Source organism: Podarcis vaucheri (assembly GCF_965113315.1).
Source record: "Podarcis vaucheri genome assembly, chromosome: 6".
Lineage (NCBI taxonomy): Eukaryota > Metazoa > Chordata > Lepidosauria > Squamata > Lacertidae > Podarcis > Podarcis vaucheri.
In genome coordinates this window covers 54,988,896-55,016,645 of record NC_138764.1, presented here as the reverse complement: position 1 = coordinate 55,016,645, position 27,750 = coordinate 54,988,896, and the positions used below count along the sequence as shown (strand labels likewise).

Below are 27,750 nucleotides of genomic sequence, written 5' to 3'. Positions count from 1 at the left end.
AGAACATATCATTTATTCACCTTGCAGAACCTGAGAATTTATGGCATCTAGTCATTTCCTATGCAGACGGGTCCCTTAACAGGAAGCTTGTGCCTGGCCTCAAAGTCATCTTACCTGGCCTCTGGTCCTTTTCTTGGGATACCAAGGGACAGATTAATCTAAGCAGTTGTGTTAGCAGGAGCCAGTGTAATGAGTCCTGCAAGTGCAACAGGGTCTCCTCCCTCTCCTTCCCTGCACCTCTTAAATTGGCTTGTGGTTGGGGTTGGAAGAACCCCTCAAACAGAACACGGGGGGAAGGAGAGGGGAGATAGTTCCATCTGGCAAGCAGAAATATTCGCGCTGATGGAATGGTCATATAGCACAACACTGAATTCCTTTATTTCTTGAAACTTTCTTTGTTTCAGGATGGGGAAAGCCTTATACTGCACAGTAACTTAAGGCCGTTGCTTTGGAGAAGTTTGTCCAAGGCTGTAATGCCAACAAAGATGCTTATCTTCCTGACACTAAACAGGAGACTCCACATCTATGGTTCAAACATTAAGCTGTGGTAGCAGCTATACAGGAAGAAGATGGTGTGTGGTGACACACACACACACTCGTGTGTGTGTGTCTCAGCAAGGCCAAAACCAAGATACCCAAACTCCTTCACACTGCAGATGTGCTTAGTCACATGTTGTCAGAGTGCTATAGGTGTGGTCATCACAGGAAGACAATTTTGCAGTTTCTCCCAGAGTCTCTGCTTCTACAGCTGAGTACTCAGGCTGCACCATCAAGAGCAACATTTGCTATGCTCTTCAGAGTACTGAAGTTCAGGGACTCTCTAGCACCCCACCAGAGCTGAACCAACTGCACCAGCAACCCAAGTGATTGCTTGGGGTGGCAATATCTTAAGGCGTGGCAGTGAAGCTGAGGGGTGCACCTGTCTCATCTCTTGCAGCAGATGTGCCTGGGCACAATTCAAGTACCACAGCCTGGCATCCATAGCAATGCATGAGATCCTGAGTGGCACCATTTGAATCATGTGGAACAACCGTCTGGAGCCACAAAAAGTTCTGGATGAAACTTTGCTTTATCCTGCTCCTCAGCCCTCAGTGGTTTATATAAATTCCTCCCTAGCTTGTGAGATGTCTGACTTGCCAAAGGAATTAATCCCACACGTTGTGATTCTGAAATGTTATTGTCTTGTCTTCCCACTCTCTGGGTTTTTTTGGAGCTCCTCCTAGAGGACATCAGCAGCACCATGGAATTGCTTTTGATTTGCCAGCAGCATTTGAATGATGCCGTGCTTTATATGATGCACGATCACTAGAGATTCTTTTTGAAATGTTTGTGCCTCAAGCCTTCTGCTCATCTGTAGCCTTTAATAGCAGGAGATTTGGGGGAGGGAGTATAGCTGCATTTTAAAGGCCTTTGGAGACCTTGTAGAAAATGCTTCCTTTAGAGGAAGTCATGCTCCTCTGACTTTGGCTTCTACGTTTCTCCACGGCAGAGATATTTGCGGAGAAGCGGGCCCTTTGTTGCTTCCCCCCGACCCCCGTGCGTGTCGTCTGTTCCCCCTTATGACCTCTCCCTCAGAGTCGCAATCCTCTCCACAGCAACTGTGACTTCAGGTGGAGATCAACCAGCAGGAACAGATGAATTTCTGTGCCACACAATGGTGTTTCTCACAGGGGCAAGCTGTTTCCGAGTAATTGAGATCCTCAGGAATGACGCAAAATGCACACTCAGTGGAGAAGTGCTTCCAGTGAGGAATTAAGGGAGATGAGCCCAAGTTGCAGGATGAGATGCAAGTCTTTCCTAGGCAAGGAGAGTTGAGAGGTGTGAGGGGTGGAACAGCTAAGTGTGGCCCTTTTTAGGATGGAGCTGGATGCGGGGAACATTTTCAGCATCAGTTATACAAAGCAAATGCAGATGCCTCTGTTCCATTGGAAATCCAGCATGCCAGGGAGAAGGCCAGGCTGAAAACCTTATCCTTTACTTGGCAGCTTTCCCTATGAAACACAGGTCTTTCCTATAAGGAAACATCTTAACATGCAATTCCTCACCTGCAGTTGGAAGTCTAGGAGCAACATGCACCACATGCTGTTTCTGCCTGTTTGGAATCAGCCATCATCTTCAAAGTGTCTGGCCATTGCACAAAGACTAGTTTCACTTGGTGGAATATAGGAAGCTGCTGTATACCGAGTCAGACCCCTGGTCCATCCAGCTTTGCTTTGTTGATACTGACTGACACCAGCTCTCCAGGGTTTCACACGGGGGTCTCTCCCAGGACTAGCAGGGATTGAACCTGGGGCCTTTTGCATAGAAAGCATGTTCTTCTCTTCTACTGAGCCCTCCCCTTAACTTGATGGGTGGACTTGGTTGCATTAGAAAGTAAGAGGTGGGTCCGTTATTGTTTCTGGCAGGAGCAACTGTGGGCTGGCAGGATTAGGAGCCAGACCGTGTGATCAGAATAACATAGGACAGCCCACCTGGGTCTTTGCTACTTCAGATTACAGGTGGAGGACTGTATATTTGGAAATTCCTCTATGTAAAACAACAACCCCACGTAATATTTATGCACACATGGTTTTGGTTCTAATAAAGAACAAGGCAACAAAATAGAGAATTTAGATACAGAAATTGAATCCCAAGCTCCTGATCATAGAGTTGATTTGCTTACACAGACAATACCATTTGCCTATATTGCCGGCTTAATACTGTTTGTATTATGCCACAGAACACGTTCCCACAGCCTGTGCCCGTGTCGATGCCCTTCGTTCCCATGGATATCCTAAGGAAGCACTCCGCCTAACGGTGGCTATTATCAACACCCTGAGGTTGCAACAACAGAGGCAGCTGGAGATATATAAGCATCAAAAGAAAGGTATGAGTTGGCCTGTTGTTGTGGGTTTAGGTTGGCTGTTGAAGGATAGTTAGGTGCTTTTATGAGCATTGTAGGGCCCTGCAGGAGCTGCCTAGAGCTTTTCCAAACAGTAAAACAACAACAGCCTCCAAACCCCTCTTCCAACATTTTCGACTCATTCCACCTCCTGAGAGCACCTGTCCCTGGATAGCTGAAGAGGCAGCTGGTGAATTGGCAGAGGCAGCTAAGATGGAGGGTGAGGGAGGGTAGGGTTCTGGTCCCATTATCAAGGGTGAACAGATCCAACAGTTCCCCATAGGACGGGTGTGTCAAGTTGTGGGACAACAGCATTGCTCATCCTAGAATTCTGCTTATCATGCCTTTACAGCTGATGCTGAAACTCTGTGCTGACTTTATACCAATAAAGCTTTTGGGAATTTCCCAAGCTGAGAGTCAAAGTCTTTTGTCTGAGGTTGGGAGCCAGGACAGTGACCAGCTCACCTTGCCTAATAGTAAGCTCAGTCTTGTCACAATGGAAGAACACGGTACCAACACAGCAAAAGGGAAGGGAAGTGTATACAGGGGAGTCTTGACTGTCCTCTGCCAGGCTTGTGAAACTTTATGCCTTGGAAGATGGAACCAGAGGAAGGATCTTAAGTAATTACTGTGGGATTTTCTCCCCACTCCCCTTATTCTATTTGCCTACTCCAGAACTGCTGCAGAGAGGAGCAACCACCATCACAAATCTGGAGAGCTGGGTGGGGCACCCCCTCAATCCCATTGGTTGCTTATTTCTCACTTTGACAGAAGCATGTCGAGTAGAGGATGAAAACTGCCTTGAAATTTCAGGTATGAGTATATGAGAACCCCAGACTGCCAAACCCTGAGCCCAGAGCAGAGTTTCTGCTCTTTCCCTGAGCTTCCATGTTGGAGCCATTTTCAAGTTTCTGCTGTTGCAGTCTATAGAGTTGGAAGAGGCTATTTAGTCTGTTGTGGTTGGATTCCTGTGGGACACCCTGTGCTGACCAGAGGAAGAGGTCTTTGAGCAAACCGTTTCTGTGAAATATGCAAAAGCCAGTTGTTGGTCCCAGAAACAAGTGCTGGCCTGCAGACTGTCTGAGTGTTCAGCTGCCTCTGGCCTAACATGCCCTGCTAATCAGGGAGGGAGAAACTGTAGCCCTCCATATATTGCTGGTGTCCAACTTCCATCAGCCCCAGCCAGCATAGCCAGAGAGTTGAAGGCCAATGACAACTGAAAAGTTGTAAGTTTTCTCTCCCTGCTGTAGGTGAGGGGCTCAGGTGCTTTATAGCCTTCCTGCCTTGCAGCTCCCCAGTGCCGGTATGAATTAAAGAACTGTGAAGCTCAACACAGCTCAGCCCAGTACATCTGGTCACGTGAGCAGTGCCAGGAGGCAGGCACTGTGCTGTCTTCTGAAAGCAAGTAGGCTAAGAAGGACCAATGGCAGTGATGGAGCCAATCAGGCTATGAATTTTGGAAGGAGGGAGACCCTACCTGCAGGCTGCACTGCCCATCTTATTGATATCTCTCTTCTCCATTAGATGCTGGCGATGCCAAGCCTCCCGTGTATCAACATGTGCCTGTGGCCAATAGTTGCCCTGAGAGTGGGGAATCCTACCTATCCCTTGCTTTGGAAGTCGCGCTGATGGGGATGGGGCAGCAGCGGGTGATGCCAGAGGGCCTTTATGCTCAAGACAAAGTGTGGCGCAACGAGGAGCAAATCATTGCCCGCTTGCAGGAGCTGCAGCTGGACGCTGTGCTGGTGCAGACGCTACGCAAACAGTGTATCCTGCTCCTGGAAGGTGAGAGGACTGAGATGCTGCCCTCAACCGCTCTGGAGGAAGGAGGCTGAACCTACTACCCTGAAACAGTCTTAAATTCCCAGCATTAAGCAGTATATTCTGCAGAAAATCCCTCTTGATCACAATAACTTACACCAATCATGTATGGATGGCCAGAAGGATATTTGATCGGAGCAATGTATGTATTATGGGATGGGGGTTGGGACCATAATGAGATAGGATCTCAGTATAGATATCACCCTTCCCTGAGCACTAGAAATCCCACCAAAACCAAAAACAAGCCCCTCTTCTTATGCTTTAATTTGATGCTCTCCATACAGGTTGTTTCCCCCATTTTCCCCTACACTCAAAAACCCTCTTAAAACACACGATGCTGGTTTGAGGAGGTTTTTCAGTGAAAAGGAACCCGTTGCAGTGGGGATTGCAGCTCCTCTGTCGCAAGGCTCCCCCCTTGCAGCTGTGTCAAGAAGGAAATCCAAGTCAGCCTCTTGCAAATTTCTGCTTTCCCCATGCTCTCCACTGTGCCAGCATTTTCAAACCTCTGCAGTCCCCGTATATGGAGGAGGAGTTCAGTGTGTGGCCAGAGCAGCAACGGGGGGGGGGGCAGGGAGAGTTTCTTTTGCCCCCTGCTAGCTCCTGGTGCATCAGGAAGAAGGGGAGCAACAGCAGGCCTTCCGTGTGATGGTTAAAGGGGCTGTGCTTCTGATTTCTTTGGGTCTGCAATTTCAAAATCAAGTAGGCCCTCCCCGATACTTAGGAACCCAGCTTCTTTGGTCTGAATCTGTACTATGTAACAAAGGCCAATTGGGAGGTATCCTCTTGCTTGCGGGACTGTTGAGCCAGCAAAACTCTCTGGCTTAAATTCAAAGGGTCTGGTTGCAGGATAGATGCTGACATGGCTCTGCTCCTGACTAGGTGGCCCTTTCAGTGGCCTTGGCGAGGTCATCCATCGTGAAAGCGTCCCCATGCACACCTTTGCCAAGTACCTGTTTTCTGCCTTGCTGCCCCACGACGCTGACCTGGCCTACAAGCTGGCACTGCGCTCCATGAGGTTGGTACCACCCTTCCCCTTCCTTCATTTAATAAAAGGCAGCTTGCAATATGAAGGTGGGAATAGCAAGTGCCCCCCCCCCCCCGATTGCTCTGTGTCTTCAATTATTCTGTCCTCAAACTTCTCCAGCATCCAGTTTGCTACAGTACTATTTATTTTCCTGGCAGGTTTTTCAAGGAAGAATTAGTATGCATTTTCCTTTAAAAAGGAATGCAAAGACAAAGTTACTGATTAGCAGGTGCAGTTGGTCTGTTTCATCAATAGGCTGTTTATTCCTTACTTATATAGGTGTTGTTGTTGTTTTTGAAAACGGGTATTTTAGTCAGAACAGCATTCTGAAATTCTAAGGACCCAGTAGTTCTAGTATCGTCACATGGGTTTCAGGCAAATTGTAGTGATGGAGTACAGCACTGGAGGGTTGGGAATGCTCCCTGATGGGGACCCCACATAACACCCTTAGTAACCAATGCAAAGAGTCTGCTTATAGCTGCTCCTGCCAGATAGAAGAGCCGGTCCCCATGACACAACCAAGCTGACACATGGACATGCAAGATCCCAGGAGAGGAGGCTTTGCTTCATCCTGGCCTTTGACTGCTGCACCATGGCTCACAATGTTGTTGGAATGGGGATTCCGGCTTAAGCTCTCTCCTCACTATCCATGAGCAGCAACCCTCAGCTATGGCCTGGCAGTAGGAAGGATGGGGGGTGGGAGAAAAGCAGCTGCAAAGTGTGCGAGCCCTGCACGTCCACGGAGTCTCACTGAGCCATAGTTTGTTTTGTTGTGTCGTGTGAACCAGATTGTGTAGTGCGTTGAAAAGAGTAAGCAGGCTAGGACTGGATAGAGCAATGCCTTTGGTCTCTTGGGTGGTACCTTTGTTCTTCTTATCAGGAAGGGCATAACAGGAAATGCAGGAAGCCATCAGGTGTTGTAGTGGCTGTGTGTCCCAGCAAACAGGTTGGTCTGGGAGGGAGAGTTCTGGTTTCCAGAAGGCTGGGGGGGGGGGAGAGGCTTTAAATAGAAACATGTGAGCAGGTAGCTCCAAACTGCAGCAGATGCCCTGGGGCAAGACAGCCCCCCTTCCCCGCCATCTCTAAGCAAAACCAGATGACTGCTGTGTGCAAATCATGCTTGGCTCTGACATAAAAGCACAAGAGGGGGATGTTTCTAAACTTATATTTTTCTTTACAAGTTTATAAATCACTCCTTAGTTCTCTCTAGTGGCCTTTCAAGTTTTGTTCAAGGCCGGTCTTGCATCCATATGTTGTAGAAGACCTCAAGGTTTACTACAGAGTTGTTACAGACAGCATACCATGGACAAAGAAGGCCAAAAAAATTTTTAGACTGACCCGACCCCTGGCAGGTATCCCTTCTTCACTGGCCTGACATTGCTGGTTTGGTTCTCCCTAGGCTGCCCGTTCTGGAGACGACAGCCTCAGGCGATGTCACCCACCCTCACCATATTGTTTCAGTGGTGCCTAGCAGATACCCACGCTGGTTTACTCTGGGACACTTGGAATCACAACAGTGTGAACTTGCTTCCACTATGCTGACAGCAGCCAAAGGTAGGTGAAGGACTCCTTGCGTAATGGATTGTAGCCACCAGAAACACTAGCTGGCTTGCTCACTATTTGGACCTGTGCAATGAAGAAACCAGTGTGGTTCAAAAAATCAATGAAGGACAGCTTTGGCCATTGGTGGGTGGGTTGACTCACATGTTTTGGGTGGTCCTTGGACAAGGTAGCCTCAGTGAGCACTCCCTTCCTATCTCTGCTGCCCCATAACTTGCTCTCTTCCTCTACGCACAGTCCACCCACATGGCATTTCCTTGAGAACTGGTTTTATGAGGCTCCAGCTAACTTCTGTCTCTGTTCCTTGACCTTGCAGCAAGGACTTCCAGTTTTATTTACAGGCGCTCACTTAATCAGTTTGGGGCATGCCCTATAGAGAAATGTGATCATTGCAACATTTCTGGCCTCTGTTTATCATCAGGGCTTTGGCTTTCATCACTTAAAACTCCCATTACTAAATTTCCATCTTTATTAGGATGTCTGCGGCGTGTAGGATGAGCTCTCCCGGCCTGAGACCAAATGTCTAGCATCCCGCTCCCGACCCTGGAGAGCCACCACTAGGGTTCATCCACACTTCTTCCTGTCCTACTGCTTTCTCCTGGGGAAACCCACTCTCTAACACTCAGTCAGAGCAAAGGGCAATTCAGGTTTTCTCCGGATTGACCTTTGCTCTGATTTAGCACGTTTTCCCTTGGAAAGGAGCGGTGTGAGGGAAAAACCACTTGGGACTTGTGGCTAGAAAGTGCAGGTGAAAAGGAAAACCGTTTGGATTCATGCTTCCAAGGCACTGGACAAGCAGAAGTGTGGAGGAGCCCCTGGTCAGTGTAGACAATACTGAGCTAGATGAACCATTGGTCTGACTCAGTATACGGCAGATTCCATTGTTCCTAAGCACTCTTGTTGTTGTTCTCCACAGGATATTTGCTTGAGTTGAGAAAGGCTGAAGTGGGTAGAATTTGGGGGTTGAGGAGGGGTCAAGTGAATACTTAATAGAGCAGACGAAAAGGCTTTGATCTGAAATTCAAGGTGTCCCTTTTATGTACACTTCATCCCAATTCTCCCCAGCAAGGCTGTGAGGGAAAGGAAGAATCCACTTTTCTGCTCTGCTCCCAGATGTTTAGGAGTGCAGTACTGTCTAGTTTAATTGTGAGAATGCTGATGTCTTAGTAGGGAGTTGGCAACCTGCCAGGCAGTAGGTGAGCTCTTTCCTGTCTCCAATCCAGGGGACATGCTGCGCCTACGTACGGTTCTGGAAGCCATTCAAAAGAACATCCATTCCTCCTCTCTGATCTTTAAGCTGGCCCAGGATGCCTTCAAGATTGCCACACCTGCGGATAACAACTCTGACACAACCCTGCTCAATGTGGCCCTGGAGCTGGGACTGCAGGTAAGGGAGAGAGGCGAACGCTAGGAAAAGCGGGGAACTTTCCAGGACTATGGCAAGCCTCCCTTGAAGCCAGTGGTAGAGTCTGGACCTGGCTCAGAACTTGGGCATTCTTGCTGCTTTTAGGGTGGACTCTTAACCTGCAACTCTACCTGTTAATTAATGGACAGAATTTACCGACCACCTGAAAAGTTCAAAGCAGCTTAGACTTCATCCAAGGTAGACTTCATCCAAGGAGCTTATGAAGCCAGTTCTGCTTATTTTCTGCAGCAGAAATACATCCAGTCTTCATATCATTCTCTGGGTTATACAGGGTTATACTGATTTAGGAAAGTGCAAGCTTTGTGACTGTCTCTGGGAAAGAATCATTGTCCACTCATTTGCCTTTCCAGGTAATGCGCATGACCCTATCAACCTTGAACTGGAGACGGAGGGAAATGGTGCGATGGCTGGTGACCTGTGCTACAGAAGTAGGTTGGTATCTCTCATTCACACATCTTCCAGGGAGGCTGCTGCCCAAAGCGAGTCTGTACATTCTGATGAGCCAGTGGCAGGTCCTGCTCACACAAAGGATAATATTATTTAAGACAACACTTTCAAGTGTTAAAAGGACTTCACATCTTGCTGAAATCCTCATAACAATTATGTTAGATGGGCACTGATCATCCCCATGTCTCAAATGTGAGGACTGAAAGAGAAGGGCTTGCCTGAGAACTCTTGCTGAGTTTGTGGCGGAGGTAGGATTCAAATCAAGGACATCTTGAGTCATTGCTCCATGTCTTGCAGGCTACATGCATCAGCACCCAAACATCCACAAATGTAGCCGTTTCCCATGTGATAAGATCCCTGCACTAGCAAAACAACAGCAACAGATAAATGTAATTTTATACTAAGGAAGATACCATTGTGTTCAGCTTTTAAAAACATCTGTTTTTTTGGCTAACATAAACCAGAGGCCTTCCACCTATAATGTTAAGCCAGACACTAAGCTTCCTGTGATCATAGCAGTTTTGGTTACTGGCACAGCCCTTCATTGTGAGCCTTGCCAAATTTAGCAGTGATGTCCAGCTTCCAGGATACAGACTAAGAGGTTAGGGTGTGGCTGACTTAGCCTGCACCTTTGTATCACTGCAGAGCCCAATGTCCATAATATTTATGAAGACTGTTTTGAAGCAGTCACTCGGCTCTTTTTTTGCTACTGCCACATACTCAAGTGCTCCAACATCATGCTTGCCACTTTACTATTGGTTGAAAAGCTTGTGCTCTGCTCTTGCAGGTGTACGAGCCTTAGTCAGCATCCTGCAGAGCTGGTACACCCTCTTCACCCCGACTGAAGCCACCAGCATAGTAGCAGCGACGGTGATGTCCCACACAACCATCCTGCGCCTCAGCCTGGACTACCCGCAGCGAGAAGAACTGGCCAGCTGTGCCCGCACACTGGCCCTGCAGTGCGCCATGAAGGATCCCCAGAACTGCGCTCTCTCCGCCCTGACCCTCTGCGAGAAAGACCACATCGCCTTTGAGACTGCCTACCAAATTGTGATAGACGCTGCTTCCACAGGCATGACTTACTCGCAGCTTTTCACCATTGCACGGTACATGGAGCACCGTGGGTACCCTCTGCGGGCGTTCAAGCTGGCATCTCTCGCCATGACCCACCTCAACCTTGCCTATAACCAGGACACGCACCCGGCCATCAATGACGTGCTTTGGGCATGTGCGCTCAGCCACTCTCTGGGCAAGAATGAGCTGGCGGCCATCATTCCACTGGTGGTGAAGAGCGTGCATTGTGCCACGGTGCTGTCCGACATCCTGCGCCGCTGCACCATGACAGCCCCGGGCCTTGCAGGGATTCCTGGCCGCAGGAACTCTGGGAAACTGATGTCCACAGACAAAGCGCCTTTGCGCCAACTGCTGGACGCGACGATAAGCGCTTACATCAACACGACACACTCTCGGCTCACCCACATCAGCCCGCGGCACTACGGGGAGTTCATAGAGTTTCTCAGCAAAGCTCGGGAGACTTTCCTCCTGGCTCAGGACGGCCACATTCAGTTTGCGCAGTTCATAGACAACCTCAAGCAGATATACAAGGGCAAGAAGAAGCTCATGTTGCTAGTGAGGGAGCGGTTTGGATGAGCTTCTGCATTAGTTGAAAAAAAGAAGAAGGAAAGAAGGAAGGAACCCTGATCCCTGTTGGTGGAATCATGCCTACTGGGCCAGACGGACTATGTTTTCCATCCAGAGAGGATTCCTGGATTATCATTATTTTGAGGAACGTAAACCAAAAGCAGCACGGCAGGAAGGGTTTGCTTCCCACCCACTCGCAAACACCTCGGCAATACCAAAAGCTAACCAGGAAAAATTGAATACCTCTTTCCCAAAGGGCATGGCAGATGGAGGCTGAAATGCAAACCACCTCGAAGGAGGCATGGTAATGCGTCGCTCAGCCTCGTGTTGCCACCTTGGCTCTTGGCTGGTGGCCTTGTAAGAGGTGCAGCCTGCCAAGACAGGCACGTTTCACCGTTTTCTTTTTTGTGAAGATCCTTAACTGAAAAAAATACCTAACGTTAACTGTTCTCAGGGATTGCTTTACTAAAAGTAACAGAAGCATTTATGATACTGTAAATACGATAGTATATGTGTCGATTATTAAATTGTAAAGTTCTAATTATTTATAATTATTCTCTTTTTGTTTGGGGGATACTTGAAATGTGTTGTGGGCTGGGGATTTTGGTTTTGTTAAGCATATCCGAACATGAGAAAAAATGAACATTTCTCAGGTTCCCCGCTCCGCCAGCACTGTTGGTGAAGAGGGGCTGGTGGGTGGTGTCTGATGAGTAGAGAGGATGGACCAAGAGTTCATGCAGAACCACCGTGACACAACAGCCCTGGAAGAGAGGAGACCAAGGTGGAAATGGCAAAGCCCGCCATCAGAGTGCATGGACTTGGCCCATGGGCTGTCAGCCACAGCACTCACCCTGCCTCTGCTGGTTTATGCTGTGGTTCCAGTTATGGAATACAAAGACCCCAGGAAGCCAGATTCTTGGCTGTGAAACAGTTGGGCCCATAGTGTAAATAATCAATTTTTTTGGCCTTCCTCCACATGCCTATGGATAGATGCGTGCAAGAGCTGTATGCTATATGCGCGTGGGAAGATGCGTCTTTCCTTTGGCAGATGGGGAGCAGGGAACACATTTTTCTCTTGCTTATGTGTGTCTTTTATTTTCAACTCCATTTCTAAACCGTTGCCTTTGATGGCACCTGCAGAGTCTGGTGCCCTCTGGAGGACAGCCTTCCTGGTCCCATTTCTTGCTGCTCCACCTCCCACCACTGCTTAAGTGGTTCATCTTAATTTTTTAACTTCTTCCAATGAAAAATAAAGTTGGGGGGGTAGGACGCAGGAGCAACACGGCTCTTTCACTTGTCTTTGTGTTCCCCTGTTCCAGTGTGTCCTAGTTTTAAAAGGGGCAGGGGGGGAGTGGGGTGGGGTGGGGCAGGGGTCGGGCTGAAGGGTAGCTTAGAAAATGTGGATTAAAATTACCTACTGTCTGACTCCAGTTTTGTTTTTCACAATACTCTGAGAAAACTGGGCCAGGGAAACCCAGCTCACCCCGTCAGTATTTGTTGCCATAGAAGTATCATTCTTCACGTCTGACTTATTTTATTTTGTGTACAACCTCTTGACCCAATGTTTAATAAAAAAGAAGGAAGATGTTCATACCACTTCTGTATCACTCCAGCCCTTTCTGTTGTCAGCAATGCCAATTAAAAGGGAATAAAAAGACAGCAGTTCAAAGGCAGTTGTTGAGATGGGAGGGATGGGAGTGAATGCAACCTTCTAAACCACCAGCCTTGCATCCTTTTGGTCTGGAAAGAACCACATGTGGCTTTTGCCTCTTCCTGTACTGAGTCTCCAGTTACTTCATCAGCAAATATTTATATGTCAATACCCCCTGCCTCAGATGGAATATACTTGTTGTGCAGGAACAATCCTATAAAGAGAGTATGGATCTTTGATGTATCGTGGCTTAAGGCCATGAAACCTGAAAAAACCTCTCTCTCCTCCCCCCCCAATCGGAACATGGCTGTAGGTTGAAATCTTCTTTGGAGGCCCTGCTATACGTCCTGCCAACAGAAGATTTTGTGTGTGGCAGCACTTTGGAGGAATTCCTTCTCCAAGGAGGTAAAACTAGGCCATCCCTGAGGGTGGTTCGGAAGGCAGGGAAAGCAATGTTATTGGCACTTGCTTTCCATATATGACTGAAGAGTCAGACTCTCATCCTTTCAATTTTAAGGCTTGAGCTTTATTTTTTGCAAGCTGATTATGCCCTCTTTGGTTTTGTTCTTTTATCTGAACCGCTGGAGGTGGTGGTGTTACGTTAGACCTAAACAGCAGTGTAGAGAAAAAACTAACAGGTCTCTGCAAGAGCCCTGCTACTCTCTTAGCTGCTGATGCCACCTTTACTAGCTGCAGCCTCAACACTGTAGCATCCCCCTTCCCACTGTAGCATACCTGTTAACAAAGCGATCATTGCCTTCATCACCACAGTTCCTCCCATGCTATTCCAGTTCTAAGAAAAGCATCCACTGGTCTGTTTACATATCACACACAAGTAACAGAATTTGTGAGGGGGTGGTGCTGCTTGTGTCTTCTATAAACATGTTTCCTTATCATGACATGCGGCTGATAACTGTCAGATGCAACCAGGCTGAATGCTGAAGCAGACACAGGCACCACTATGGCAGCAGAGATATAGGAAAAGGAAGGCTGGATTTCTTTACTGGAGGAACCTGCTTAGCTGTTGCTGGATAATGAACAGCAGTGAGTGAGGCGCAGTGCAGCACAGCATGTTCATATTGAGAATAAACATCACAAGAGTCTTTTCCACTTATTCCTGGGTCACCTGTTCAGCAGCAAGGACATGGTCGCTCATCCTTCCTGAGTGGGTTGTGCATATGCAGACCTTGACTAAGCCAGAACAGCAGCACCAAAGCAGAGGAAGATTCAATCATTTAACTAAACACCATGTGCTGGATTGTTAATCCAGATGGGAAACTATTGTAAATACTTCACTTTGCGGTATGGCACATGGCCATTGCTTCGTAGAGACACATGGCTATTGCTAAAGAGGGCCCCAAACTGAGCAATTGGGTGATACAAGGTACCCTGACCCACCTTCTATTGTTAAACGGCAAAAAACTTACTCCGCTGTGGAGGACAGAGCATAAGAAAGGCCACACCTAGCCACTGGTTGGAAGGGGCAAGAAAAGGATCCACCCCTTTCTCAGATAAGCTTTGTAGTGTGTAGGGATAAAGCCAGGATCGAAAGCATTGAGTGCTTCAGGAAGTGCCCAAGACACATACATTCTCTCCCCCTCTACAACCCACCCACCATCCCAAGCATTGTGCCATTAAAATGTGGAAAGCATTTTAATAGTGCGCTATTACAAACACACATCCTTGTTCTTTCTCTCAGTCCTAGTGACTGGCTCTCCAGCATTCGCAAACATGATCCTCTCTTGCTGCAGTCTCTTTGATGCTTTGTCCATTTTCCATGTGGCTCCCCAAGTCTTCAGGAACATTTCTTCAGATGGCGAGAGTGCCTATGTACAGCATCCACAAAAGCCCCCACGTGCTCCGGGCTCATGTCAGGATACAGGCCATGACCCAGGTTGGCAATGTAGTGCTTGGAGCCAAAGCCTTCCACCATCTTCTTCACTAGCTCCCCAATCTTCTCCTGACAAAAGCGAAGAAGAATCAGCAGGGCAAGACAGTTGAAGCAACCAACCTAGGCTAACTTATACAGTGGTACCCCGCAAGACGAATGCCTCACAAGACGGAAAACCCGCAAGACGAAAGAGTTTTCTGTTTTGGAGGCGCTTCGCAAGACGAATTTCCCTATGGGCTTGCATCGCAAGACGAAAGCCCATAGGGAAATGCTGGCGGTCAGGAGCAAAGACTTTCGCCCACAGCCGGCCTTCAGAAGAGGACCTCTGGCCCCGCCGCCCCACTTCGGAAAGCTGTTCCGAAGTGGAGCGGGGGGGGCGGGGACACCTGGCCCCGCCGCCCCACTTCGGAAAGCTCTTCCGAAGTGGGGCGGGGGGCGGGAACACCTTCTGAAGGCGGGCAGGGGGCGAAAGTCTTTGTCCCCCCCGCCTGCCTTCCAAGGGGCTTTTAAATCGCCCCGGACAGTGGAGATGTCCTCCGCTGTCCGGAGCGATTTTAAAATGCCGCCCGCCAGCATTTTAAGATAGCCCCGCACAGCGGAGAAGTTCTCCGCTGTCCCAGGGTTTTTTAAAATGCTGGGGGTGGGAAGAAAAGCCCTTGTCCCCCCCCCAGCCTTCAGAAGAGGTCCGGGGACAGACTGTCCCCGGACCTGGTCTGAAGGTGGTTTCCCTAGGAACGCATTAATTGATTTTCAATGCATTCCTATGGGAAACCGTGCATCGCAAGACGAAAAAACCGCAAGACGAAGAGAATTGCGGAACGAATTAATTTCGTCTTGCGAGGCACCACTGTAGTGGATTGGAAGAGGGGGGGGGAGAGCGTATTTGATAGACTCAGTGCAGACAGTCCTTACAACCATTGTTTGCTAACTAGGAGCATCCTGTGGCTTTGTGTGTTGGGTCCAACCTCGCCCATTACTGAAATGTGTCCCCCCCCCCAAACAACAGCTTTCCACTGAAGTAACGTGACCTTAGCCCTAAGAAAGGTTCCCTGACATTTGTCTAGGGGGCTTGTGATACCTGTCTCTTTACCTTTGGTGCATAGAGGGCACATGGATCCAAATTCCCTTGTAAGGTAATGTCTTTCCCGATCCGCTGACTGCAACAGAACAAAATAAAACATCAGTACCTGCTCTGGAGGTTGAGGGGGGATACTTGTAGGCACCAGAGCAAGATGTAGCTCCTCATCATCACAAGAATGTGAGATACTTATGAAATCAGATGGTTTTAAAACAGGAAGAGCAATGGTTGGAAGCCGTAAGAGCTAATGATGGTTGCCTACCTGTGTTCCAGGTGCCTCTTGGGTCTAATTCTGATGTATCTGGCTAGCCCTAGTTAGAAGGTTGTACCTAATTAAACTTATCCAGGTTGTACTTATGTTGCAAAGTCATAAAATATCGGAGTTGGAAGCCTCTAGCGAAGAAGAGCTCATTGCCCAACTCTTCCCATTAGGACATTTCTAACAAGATTTAGCCAAAATTTTGCTTCCTTGTTGTTTCCACCCATTCCTTCTAGCCCTGCTTCCTGAAACAGTAGAGTGAAATTTACTTTGTTCCACTGACACGTGATAGAACCATAGAACTGTAGAGTTGGAATGGTACCCTGAGACAGCTATCATGTCAGGTCACAAAACAATACCATTTCCTTGCTTCTGAAAAGCTGGAGAGAACTAATTTCCCTAGGCAGAACAATGGGACATTTTGCCCCGTTTGCTGCACAGTCTTACTTTCTACCCATCATCCTGGGAAACTGGCCTCTAGTCTTAGAAGACGTTTCAAAGATCATCTTGGCTGGGGGACTCACTCAGCTCTAGCCGTATGAAGCAATCAGCTCTGTTTCCCAACTACTGCATGTGAGCAGGGTTTGGCTCTTCATAGCAGCAATCCAATGGAGGAGCTCCCTGCACTTATAAACTGCTGGCTCCTTAGTACTTCACATTACTCTTAGTACTCTTATTTACTATCCCCAGTCCATTCCGCTTAGCCAGTAGTTGTTGTATCCACAATACCGTATGAAGCAAAATTTATGGGAAACGAAAGGATTCTGATATTGGCAAAAGCACTTTAGAAATCCTACCAACCCTCCTAGCAGTCCCTATGGAAGGCCAGTCAATTTCTCACCGAGCAGCCTGGGGGGAGATGGTCCAGTCCAGGCCAATCACCTCGTAGCCACATTGTGCCAAATCCTCTAGGGCATAATGCGCATCCTTGGCAAAGATGATCTGAGAGAGGAGACAAAACAACAGGACAACGTGGTGGGCAGGGCTACATGCTTGGCACCAAAGCAAGACTGGGGAACCTGTTGCCCCCCAGACGCAGTTTGGCCACCTTTGCCATCATCCCTGGCTGGTACTAGTGCTCCTGTGAGTTAGGAGTCCAGCAGAATCTGGAGGGCAACATGTCTCCTCCATTATAAGACGTTCACATCCACAAACAAGCAGAGCTTCTCTTGGTGCACGATGGGAAAGGGGGAACAGGACAACGGAGAAGATATGCAGGCAGATCTTTGCAGGCAGGTCCTTGACCGCTCTGGCTTGCCCAGTTGGCATTGCTTCATTACTTGGCTGCCTTCTAGTGGTGAAACACGACTACTACAACTTTGTACTTTGCTTTTATTTCAAAAGGGGGGTTTCTCCTTAACACAGACACATCAGCCCCAAGCTAAAAGGAAAGACAGAAAACAGGGAATGGCGACAGGCAGCAGACAGACCAAGAGATACCTCCAGCCTGGAATATCTTCTATCACCGCCCCTCCTGCCATCCCAGAATTGGCTTGGAATGCAGGTGATTTCAAGGGAGGTTGTGTGGGACAGATTCCCTCCAAGCAGTCAACAGCTTGGTATATAATCTAGGAGCACAGGAAGTTCCTTCTGCAGGATTCCTTCACTTCCGGTCAATACTGCTGTTCCTGCTATCTCAGAGGAACTTGAGAAGTTGCCTCATGAGCCAGGTCAGACCTAGTTTGCACCATATTCCCTGACTGGCAACACCTCTCCAGGGTCTCAGATTTATTTCCTTCCTTCCTATTATTATTGTTATTATACCTTGCCCATCTGGCTGAGTTGCCCCAACCACTCTGGGTGACTTCCAACATAAAAACATAATAGAACCTTAAACCTTAAAAAGCTTCCCTGTACAGTACAGCAGAGCTTTCCAGACTTTTCATGTTGGTGACACGCTTTTTAGACATGAATCGTTTTGTGACACAGTAATTCAGCTTTACTAGCAAACCGGAGGTTAAACGAAACCCCTTTCCAGCCCTGGGAGGAGTGTGGGGAGTGTTTGCACAGCAAACCTACACACTGCAGCTGACACACTTAATGTGTCGCAACACAGTTTGGAAAGCTCTGCTATACAGGGCTGCCTTCAGATGCCTTCTAAAGGTTATATAGCTACTCATCTCCTTGACATCTGATGGGAGGGCATTCCACAGGATGGGCGCAGCTACCGAGAAGGCCCTCTCTGCCTGGTTACCTGTAACTTCACTTCTCGCAGTGATGGAACCACCAGAAGACCCTTGGTGCTGAATCTCAGTGTCCGGGCTGAACGATGGGGGTAAAGACGCTCCTTCAGGTATACTAGGCAGAGGCCGTTTAGGACTTGGAAACCTGCTACCTTGTCCTTTCAATGGAAGATGCCATAATTTGAACCTGGCACCTCCCACGTGCATATCCTGAGCTTTATCACAGAGCTATACTCCTTCTCAGTGCAGAGGTAGGGATGTCCCAGATTATCAAACTGAGTACTGAGTGTGTTAAGGAGTAACCTCCAGCACATGGGTGTGTACAGTACTAGTAAACAGATGCCAAAAGCCAAACTTCTCCAGGATTTAGGAAAGTTTGTAGCCCACCTCATCCAATCAGGATGAGTTGGGGGAAACATTTTTTTTTAAAGAGAGGGTAGAATTTTCCTGCTCCCCAATTCTTACAGTAGGAGCCTGACTTAAGAGAAGGATACCCAGTCCTGCTCTCACCTTATCCTCTGCTCTCTTTCTGACTCTACAAGAATTTCCTTTCAGCCTTGTGGCACCATGGTCCTCTGCATTTAATTGTGCACAAGGCACACTAGAGAAGATGCCCACACATCATACACCAGTATTGCCCATCTATATTTCTTCTGGAAGGCAGCTCCCAAAGGCCTTCTGTCCTACCCTCGGTATGGACAGATGGAGCGGCCTTCCATGGCTGCTGCTTCAATATCACCATGTGGTATCTGTTTTTAGGATGAACAGAAAACTCCAACAGTCCTTCCAGCTCCAAGATCTGCTGATCCTATGAATCCCACAAGGAACCCAAGAGATCTGTCTCTTACCATGGGCACCAGAGGCAGGTCGTCTTCCCGTAGCTTGCTCTTCACTCGCTTGGCAATGCAACGGATGGCGGGGAGGGCAAACTCTGCAAACTGCTCTGGCCCCAGGTGTCCTGCGTGGGACTCAAAAAGCTGTAGAGCCTGCCAAGAGAGACAGCACCAAGGAATCAGCATCCCTCTTGGCTGACATCTCTCTCCACTCACCCACACCCCAAGGAAAGGTTGCCCTTGGCACCAAAAAGTTTGCCCACGCCTGGCACAGAACAATGCATTTTCCCCCCTAATCCACTCTCCTGACACAAGGCAAGCGATTCCAGTAAACAATCTCGAATTCTTCAACTGGAACCAATGCTATAATTAAACTGCCTTAGGCTGCCATCCTAAACCCCCTATTTGGAAGTAAATCACACGGGGGTGGAAGAATGCCAGTGGGGCTTAGTTCTGAGAACATATGAATAAGATCAGGGTGTTAATTTACAGACCTTATTCTCATCACCATCATCGAAAAGGTTGTGCTCTAGGAGGTTGTCACAAGCGAAGGAAATCAGCTGGAAGGCTACTACTTCTCATGTTCCAGCCGTAAGTTATGTGAATGTGTGAGGGAGGTAGGAATCGCACCAGCTGACCCCACCTCCCATGCATTCCACATAACGCAAGAGGGAGCATCTGGTGCACAGTGCTTGTCCCCATGATGGGGAACCCTGCCATGCTCCCCAATCACATGCATAGCCCAGTGTCACCTTAGTGCTGAATGAATAAACCCAGGGAGGGCTGAAGCCAGCTGGCATGATCCTGGGGAGGAGGAGAAGTTTGCTGTGTTATGCAGAGTGCCATCAGGCAGCAATTTTGGCAAAGGAGGAAAGCTGTTTTCCTTTTCTTTTATTTGCAACCACGAGTGCTAAAAGCCTATTCCTAAAAACAAAGTGATTGGATTCTGTAATAAAAGGTTACATAATAAGATTACGATTAGCAGCATGGCACTACTGATTTCTTGCCGGCACCCTTTACCTTCCTAAAGTAAGCTTTCTTTCCAGATCTCATTTGTCTTAAGGGTCGTGGCTGTAGAAGACGAAGGGTATCTCAAAAGTGCCTTGGAAAATGAGTGGCAAATTTGTCCAACTTACAGCTATGCCTGAAAGCTTGTGTGCAGGAGCTGCCCAGGAGTCTACAGCTCTTCTCAAGCAGGATGATGCCACTTTCTTCTTCCACTCACCTGAGCGCCTGCAGCCACCTGCCCCACCAGGTAATCCACAATTACATCAGTCAATAACGTGAGTAGACGGTGACTGGCCTCAGGGTGCCGGTAGAGCCAGGCCTTGGCTTTGGCCATTGTGTTGGAGCCGCCACCTTCGATCATATAGGACATCAGTGTCCACTAGGAAGCAGACAACAAGCAGAAAGTGAAAGCAGGCATGAATTCAAAAGCACTTGTTCCAATGCCTCACCATGCCCAAGCCAGCTTCTGTAAGGCAAGTGGTTCTTGCAGAAACTGTGAGGCAGCTCTGTTCTTATTATTTTATTTACTATTATCATTTATTGAATTTACATACTGGCCTTCACCTGCATATCTCAGGGCGGTTCACATATCGGGTTACTTGTTCAGTTCAGAACCAGGCCTCAACCCCTCTGGGTTCCTACAAACCAGAAGCTGTATTTGCCTTAACTGATGCTATTCACTTCTAAAGATGTCATGCATTGCCTCTCCTGCCCCAAAACATAAACGCCCAAGCGTTTATTTTAAGCAATAACTTAAGGAGATACAGTGGTACCTCAGGTTACAAACGCTTAAGGTTACAGACGCTTCAGGTTACAGACTCTGCTAACCCAGAAATATTACCTCGGGTTAAGAACTTTGCTTCAGGATAAGAACAGAAATCATGCGCCAGTGGGAGGCCCCATTAGCTAAAGTGGTGCTTCAGGTTAAGAACAGTTTCAGGTTAAGAACGGACCTCCAGAATGAATTAAGTTCTTAACCCGGGGTACCCCTGTACTTGGCACACCCTTTCCAGTGAGTCTTCCCTGCCCAACAGAAAATGCTGGAAAGGAAGGCATAGAAAAGCCGCCTCTCTCAGCCACCTGCCACCCATCAGTTAGTTCCACAAATATCATCCTATGAAGTCAATGTTTGAGCAGCAGCAAGCTAAGGCAGGGAGTCGGGGACCCAGCGGCCTTACTAGGAGAGAGCATGAACTACGCCAGCCTGTAAGTGACACCCCCATGACACTCTCTCCTCCGCAGAGGTTGTCAAATGCTGCAGCTACAAATCCACGGTACCCAGAATCCATCTGGCCTCATGCAGCGGCACAGGTGGCCAGCACATCCCAACATTTCCCAGCGCCCACCAGCATTTATAGGGAATGACACACAGTTTCTTTGGGAGATTTCCAAAGAACTGTACTTACCGGGGCACCAGAGAAACCGATCAAGGGCACCTTCCCTTCCAATTTGTGCCGGGTCAACGTGATGGCCTGGAAGACGTAGCCAAGCTCTGCTGCCACATCCACTTTCTGGCGGAGTTTCAGCAGGTCCTCGACTTCCTTCAGTGGCTCAGGGAAGCTGGGTCCCTTGCCAGGCACCATCACCACCTCCATGCCTAGTGCCTAGGAAAGCAGTAGGATGTTAAGGAATTTCTTTCTATAAGCAGTACAGCCACTGCCCCCAACCGCCCCTCCCCACGTCCAGCATCTCTTACCTGCGGCACCACCAAGATGTCCGAAAAGATGATGGCAGCATCAAGAGGAAAGCGCCGTAGAGGCTGAAAGGAAGAAGAAAACACAGACCTTGTAGAGGGTGCTCTGCCCTGTTTTTAAGCTAGAAATTACAGGTGTGTAGAAAGAGAACCACCCTCTCATAGGAGAGAGGAAATATTTGAAAATACAAAGGCAGTAAGCCTGAAAACTCAAAATCCAGGAAAAACTGGAGGGGGGAAGAAGGGCAAGATTTCTGCTGAGGCCCAAAAGCTAGTGCACTATAGACGTAGCGTATGAACACCAGAACATAGGATGCTGCCTTAGGATGCTGAATCAGACCACTAGTCCATCTAGCTCAGTGCTATCTATACTAACTGGAAACTCTTCTCCAGGGGTCAGGTAGGAGTCCAGTCCTACCTGGAGATGTTGGGGATTGAACCTGGGACCGTCTGTGTGCAAGGCACGTGATCTAACCATGTGCTACAGCCCCTCCTTCACGAAAGAGAATGCCAGGCAGTGGTGTTGCAGACATTCCAATAGGCAGCCCAAACCCTGCAGCCGAGATTTTCAGCAGACAGTGATACAGTCCTGCCTGTGTAGTGCACAAGATGATCTTCCCGCAGCCTGGCCTTCTTGGCCCTTTGAGTCCACATCTCCCCTGATTTACCACCACTGTATTATTACCAAAATATTCAAATTCAGACAGTATCACTTCCTATAAAGGTAAAGTGGGTGTGCTGTATGTGGAGCACAGCATGGGACATGGGGAAAGGCATAAATAGGTTCCCGTGCGCTGGAGGGTATGCAGGGACCCATTCCTGTCTTTCCCCGAGTCCATTTTAAGTACAGATATGTAGGAAAACTGCACTGATACACAGACTACATCAATACGAAGGACAATGTTGGTTTGTGGAGCTTCTCTCTACACCCATCCACCCCAAAAAAGGGCAGACAATGGCTATGCGTATAAAACAGATCTTGCTTGCCGCTTGCTTCCCTTCAAGATAGACAGAGCTTAAGGCAGGATACTGGGGCGGGGGGGGGGGGTCGGAGCTCAAAGAATGTGTTCTCAGTCCACAATCCCCACAGTTCTTGGAAACTCTATTACAATGTTTTTAAAAGGAAAGGAGTCTAGTATTCAAAATTGCAAAAATAAAGGAGCTGTGATTTAAAAAAAAAATGGCAGGAAAAGACTACAAAGATAATAAGAACCAAAACGATAATCTGTTCAAGTTGACTCAAAAGCTAAAACAGCCCAAAACAGAATGAGATTAGAATGTGTAGAAAAAGAGAAAGTGTGTGTGTGTGTGTGTGTGAGAGAGAGAGAGAGAGAGAGAGAGAGAGAGAGAGAGAGAGAGACCAAGAGAGTTATGAACATTAAAAAAAATACAGTAATGTTTACAGGTGTGCTGTCAGAGGGACAATGAACACTGAAAAACATATTGACAGGTTGTATAACGAAGTGAGGCAAAACAGAAGGAAGCACTGTATAAATGCAGTCTTTTTATTTATTTATTTTTTTAAAAAAAGAGGTGGAAGAATTCCTCAAGCAGTCAGCTGCGCATAGAATTTTGGGGTTTCTTTTACAACTGAACAAAAAGGAACAAACGTTAAGTCGTTAATAACATTTTTGAAGAGAAAGACAGTGCAGGGGGGAGAGCGTTAATGAATGTTACTAAAATAGACTTAATAGAAATATTTGTAATGATGTTGCGAAAAAGAACATGGGGAGGGGAAAAAATCAGAGACCCATGCAAGTGCAAGGCATGAAAGTGCCAAAAGCAGAAAAAAGGGAGGAGGTCTGAGAAGTAGACACATTATAAAAGAACAAAGGGAAAGCACGCTGCACAGATGTATGTTATTTGAGAAGGAAACGGGTCTTAGAAAACAATCGTGCATCATCTGTCTTTCAGGACATTGCCAGAGCGTACAACGTGCCTTTGTGCATTTGAAAGCACACCGAGTCCAATCAAATGCTTCCATTTTGAATTAGGCAATCTGATGCACATGTATCAATAGTCCACTTACAGGCATTCAAAACAGTGTGTATGGGGGGGGCTTGCATGTTAGCCCCCACTCCAACCTCCCCATCCCCATGTGGAAGCTTCAGATCTTTGGAAGCTCAGCATGAAGATCTGAAGGCAGTTTCTAAGGGCATTCTACTAGCCACAATGGGCTACATTCTGCCTCCATGGTCGAAAGCAGCAATGCTTCTGAATACCAGTTACAGGGAGCTGCAGGAGGGAAGAAGCCTTAGAAGCCTTCCTGCAGTCAGGACCTCTGCCTTATCAGGGTTCCAGTCATGGATGTTTTAAGCAAGTTCAAATGAATGTCTTCAGAATAGAGCCAATATGTAGTGATACTGGAGCAGAGGCTTCATTCACACACCCTGCTACCCTTCCTGCTACATGGAACACCCAACAGAGACATTATTGCTCAGCCAAGCACTGTCTGTGCAAGGGAAAGCGTAATAATCACAGTGGAAATATCAGTTTCCTATTAGTAGAGTTGCCAAGACTTTCGTATCTTGGTTCTCAAACTTAATCCATTCCAGAAGTCCGTTTGACTCTCAAAACCATTCGAAAACCAAGGCACGGCTTCTGATTGGCTACAGGAGCTTCCTGCACTCAAGCGGAAGCCGCGGAAGCCATGTCAGACGTTCAGCTTCTGAAAAACTTACTTCCGGGTTTGCGGCGTTCAGGAGCCGATTTGTTCGACAACTAAGCCGTTTGGGAACCAAGGTACCACGGCATGTTTTAGCTAGTGAGCCCTTTCTTTCGTATTTCTTTTTAAAATATTTACATTGTATTGAAAGAAACACAAAAATGCATTTATCAAAATTATAATGTTCTGTTAGTAATTTTACATTTGTGGCAATAACTTATTACTTATATACCTATCTTTCATATTTTATCACAATCCGTCTTTCATATTTCAAACTAACAGACTGTCTCTGCTTGCTGGAGACAACAAATTCATCACGAAATGGGGTGGAATTCAGCTAAGTTGTTGCATGAGTAAAATGAGCACCTTCCCTCCCCTACTCCCCTCAAAACCTGCTCTGGAAAATTGGGGAAACAGTCCAGATCAGGTTTAGAGGGCATGTGGACGGGAGCTAGAGGGAAGTCCCATTGTGCAAGGAGACTTTGTTCCACTTGTGAACAGCCTACTTCTCACTATGTTGAATTCCATCCATGGACACTATTGTTTTTATATTCAAGGAACAGTGTAGAACAACATACCAAATTATTTCCTGAAGAATGCTTAGATACACCTAATGAAGAAGTCTGCAATGCTTCTAAAAACTGGGGTGGTGGTTTTTTTTAGCCTGAGAGCCACATTCCCTCCAGGGGAATGTTCCAGGAGTCACAAGGCAGAGGCAACAGTGGGCAAAGCAACAAATGTAAGTTTTCCCTTTGCACAATGAGCTAGTTTCTACACACCCCTCTCTCTCCTCCACCCAGGCAAGCAAGAAGCATTATCAGAGCTCATGACACATTCCAGCCAGACAAAAAGAAGGGTGTGAAGCAGAGACAGTCCCAAGGGACAGATAAGGCCACAGTTGGTCCCTGGATCTGAGGTTCTCCACCCCTGACCTAAATATATAAATTGCCCATGCAACTGAATAGCAAATGCGGCAAGGAGGACATTAAAACCCAAATCAATAACTGCTATTTAGTTTTGCTATTTAGACAGAAGAGACAAATGAAATTGGTTAGGGAAAGGCAGATGAGATGGTGAGTCTGGGGAGCCTCTCATAAAACTATGCTGGTGACCATCTTGTGGGAGCAAATGTCACAGTTTATACTCTGGGGTATATTCAGCTCCTGCCACAGTCTGCAGAACAGGAATAACCCTCAATTGTGAAGGGGGGGGGAGAGAACTCTCCCTCCTGGAACCTTGCACACTTGCAGAATAAGTTCACAACACACCTGCAGAGTAAGTTCACAACACTTCTCTGGTGATCGACAGGTAGCAAAGAAATCCTGAGCTGCTCGTGTCTCTCGGAACTCTGCAAAAAAAGAAAATGGAGTGGAAGGTAGATGCCTCTCAAAAGGAATGCAACTTAACCTAGAGGAGAGATGCGGGGAACCTAGGAGCTTCCAGATGTTGTTGGATTCCAATTTCCATAATGTTCCACTGAACATTCTGGGTGGTACTGATGGGAGTTAGATTCCAGCAACATCTGGAGGGCCATAGATTTCCTCCATCTGTGGACTAGAGGAACCGGCCCTCGGAAATGGATAAAGGCTAATTATGTCAATCACAGAGGTTTTGCAAGGAAAATAACCTAGGCGCAGGACACTATATATCAATGCTTTTCAGAGCTGAAGTTTTCCCCAGATCCATTTTGTGGGCAGATACTAATAGCTGGATTCTTGCTTTCAGAATCCTCCAAAGACTCTGGTCTTGAGAATTTCTTTCCCTCTCCCTCCTACTCATTTTCAGATAATCACCTCTCTCAGAACTCAATGCCAACCAGCAGGCCATCCCAGCCCCAAGGACAAGATCCAAACATCTTTGTCCCAAACACCTCAGTCACTTCACTTACCTGGGAGGTACCTTCCGGCTTGCCTCATGCACCAAACAGGGGTGTATTCTGTCTCTTCTCCATGTGCTGCTCGGAGGAAGGTATCATTCTTCAGTTCAGGGAATTCTGTGAGACTTATCAGGGAACAGAAAACAGTCATTCATCCAAAGGCCTGGGTGAAGAGGTGTGTTTGACCATTTATAAAAAAAACCGTCCAATATAATGTGACTCCCAAGTGAAAGAAGATTCTCCATCTCCTTCCCCTTTCAAATATTAAATTGACGACCAGGGAAGGTAATAAGCGGCACTCACTAACTAAAACTTGGAAAAAATATTTACAGACCATTTCCTCTCTCACTACCATGTTGCGGTTTTCTTTGCTGCAAGAGGGGTGCAGACCGTTTTACTTTATCAAACAAACTATTGCATTACAATATGAGGGAAGCCAGAGGGAAAAAGACACACAAACACCAGTCCAGTCCATGGAACTATCATAAATGATCAGTGCCAGACAGGAACAGTTATTCTCCTCTTAGGTAGTTAGTACAACTACAGGTTCTACATTCTATATATATTAGTCCTTTGGAGGACTATTTCTAATTTTATTTAACAGACATGCTGTGGACCACCTGAATGAAGTTTATGGACTGCTGGTGGTTGACAGACCACAGTTCGGGAACCCTTGCTTTACACTGTGTCATTTGCATCAGAGCTAGATTTGGGCTTAGCCCTTGCACAGTGTTCAAAAGCCTGGTTTGCCATGGCCACATGTGCAAACACAACTGTATGTATATTACATCAGAAGTAGAATCCATCAAGCCCACTGGGGCCTACGGTTCAAGTAAACATGTGTAGCATTGCCAGGCTTAATAAAATGGCTTGCAAAGTGCTTTCACGCTAGCCACAATGAGAGGAATACCCTCGCAGAAGCTGAAGTAGAGCAACCCAGGTGAAAGAAAGAATCTCACTGCAGCAAGCAATGTCTGCTTACAGCACGCAGAATCGTCTCAAATGCGGGCCGGAAGGGGGAAAGAGAAAAAGGAGCCCCTCCTTTTTCCTCATACTCTGTAGCACTGCGTCTTAATGTCTAATGGATAAAAGCAGCGCAAAGCAAGGTGGAAACGCTTCTTAACCCAAACTTTGCCTACTGGTGCTCAGCGGAACCGACATTCGGCGCAAAGCAGACAACTCGGCACCGTGTCAGCCCTGCCTGCACCGGCAACACGAGCTCAACCCCAAGTACTGCACGGGTGGACCTGCATGCCAGAAAAGGCGTCAGGGGCTGAGGTGCTGCTTCCCCGCAGCAGCTGAAGACCCAGCAGCCCGGCCAAGGGAACAAGAGGCAAATGGCCCTCATCCCCTGCGCGGAACCCTTGTCCCACCCCACGAACCCACGACCGCACAATGCCTGCCCTCTCGCTTCCACTCACACGACCGGCCCGTTCCTCTCCATCCCGCCCGCGCTATTGCGGCCGCCCTACTCCCGAGTCCTGGCGGCGACAACAACACGCCTCTTCCTCCCCACTTCCGGGTTCATTCCCCAGCTCCCCCGATTGGTGCTCGTGGGATCCACCCACGGCTCCCGCTGGGCGTGGCCGGGGCAGGACCGGCATTACCGTAATGTGCGCTGTAGCAAGTCTCCCGGAAAAGTTAGGACGGGAGGCGCACAGCACACGCGCCGCCGCTTGTCTGGGGCGCTGGAGAGAGGGCAGAACCAGCACCGCGGAGCAGGGCTCGTAGACGCCCAAGTGGTGGGGCAGCAAAAACCCCTCTGGTCTATTTTGAGCATAGACATCCAACAAGTAATTGGCATTAGAACTCC

The 27,750-nt window shown here is 47.8% G+C and overlaps 2 protein-coding genes across 5 annotated transcripts in view; one reads left to right on the top strand and one right to left on the bottom strand.

Annotated features, from left to right (window-relative positions):
* ZSWIM5 (zinc finger SWIM-type containing 5) overlaps window positions 1-12,396 on the top strand; it is a 121,104-nt gene extending 108,708 nt beyond the window's left edge. For all 4 annotated transcript variants that reach the window (XM_082228825.1, XM_082228827.1, XM_082228826.1 and 1 more), the window contains exons 7-14: window positions 2,720-2,866; window positions 3,557-3,694; window positions 4,406-4,666; window positions 5,582-5,717; window positions 7,126-7,280; window positions 8,510-8,673; window positions 9,063-9,144; window positions 9,947-12,396. In XM_082228825.1, coding sequence (XP_082084951.1) covers window positions 2,720-2,866; window positions 3,557-3,694; window positions 4,406-4,666; window positions 5,582-5,717; window positions 7,126-7,280; window positions 8,510-8,673; window positions 9,063-9,144; window positions 9,947-10,809 — 1,946 coding nt within the window. In that variant the 3' untranslated portion in view covers window positions 10,810-12,396. The remainder of the gene's footprint in view (window positions 1-2,719; window positions 2,867-3,556; window positions 3,695-4,405; window positions 4,667-5,581; window positions 5,718-7,125; window positions 7,281-8,509; window positions 8,674-9,062; window positions 9,145-9,946) is intronic.
* A 1,689-nt stretch (window positions 12,397-14,085) lies between these two features.
* Window positions 14,086-27,489, bottom strand: UROD (uroporphyrinogen decarboxylase). The gene is made up of 10 exons (XM_082228926.1): window positions 27,359-27,489; window positions 25,950-26,062; window positions 25,330-25,409; window positions 21,400-21,462; window positions 21,110-21,307; window positions 19,921-20,082; window positions 18,711-18,848; window positions 16,521-16,621; window positions 15,433-15,499; window positions 14,086-14,411 (listed from the first exon to the last, which is right to left on the bottom strand). Exons 1-10 carry the CDS (start codon window positions 27,379-27,381, stop codon window positions 14,247-14,249), a joined length of 1,110 nt encoding a protein of 369 aa, XP_082085052.1. The 5' UTR covers window positions 27,382-27,489; the 3' UTR covers window positions 14,086-14,246.
* Between the last annotated feature and the right edge of the window lie 261 nt (window positions 27,490-27,750).

Coding starts and splice junctions, on each gene's coding strand:
- UROD (XM_082228926.1), bottom strand. CDS start 27,381: ATGGAGAGGAACGGGCCGGTCGT. Junction 26,063..27,358: donor GAGAGGAACGGGCCGGTCGT/GTGAGTGGAAGC, acceptor TTCCCTGATAAG/TCTCACAGAATTCCCTGAAC. Junction 21,463..25,329: donor GTTGTGAACTTACTCTGCAG/GTGTGTTGTGAA, acceptor TCTTCCTTTCAG/CCTCTACGGCGCTTTCCTCT.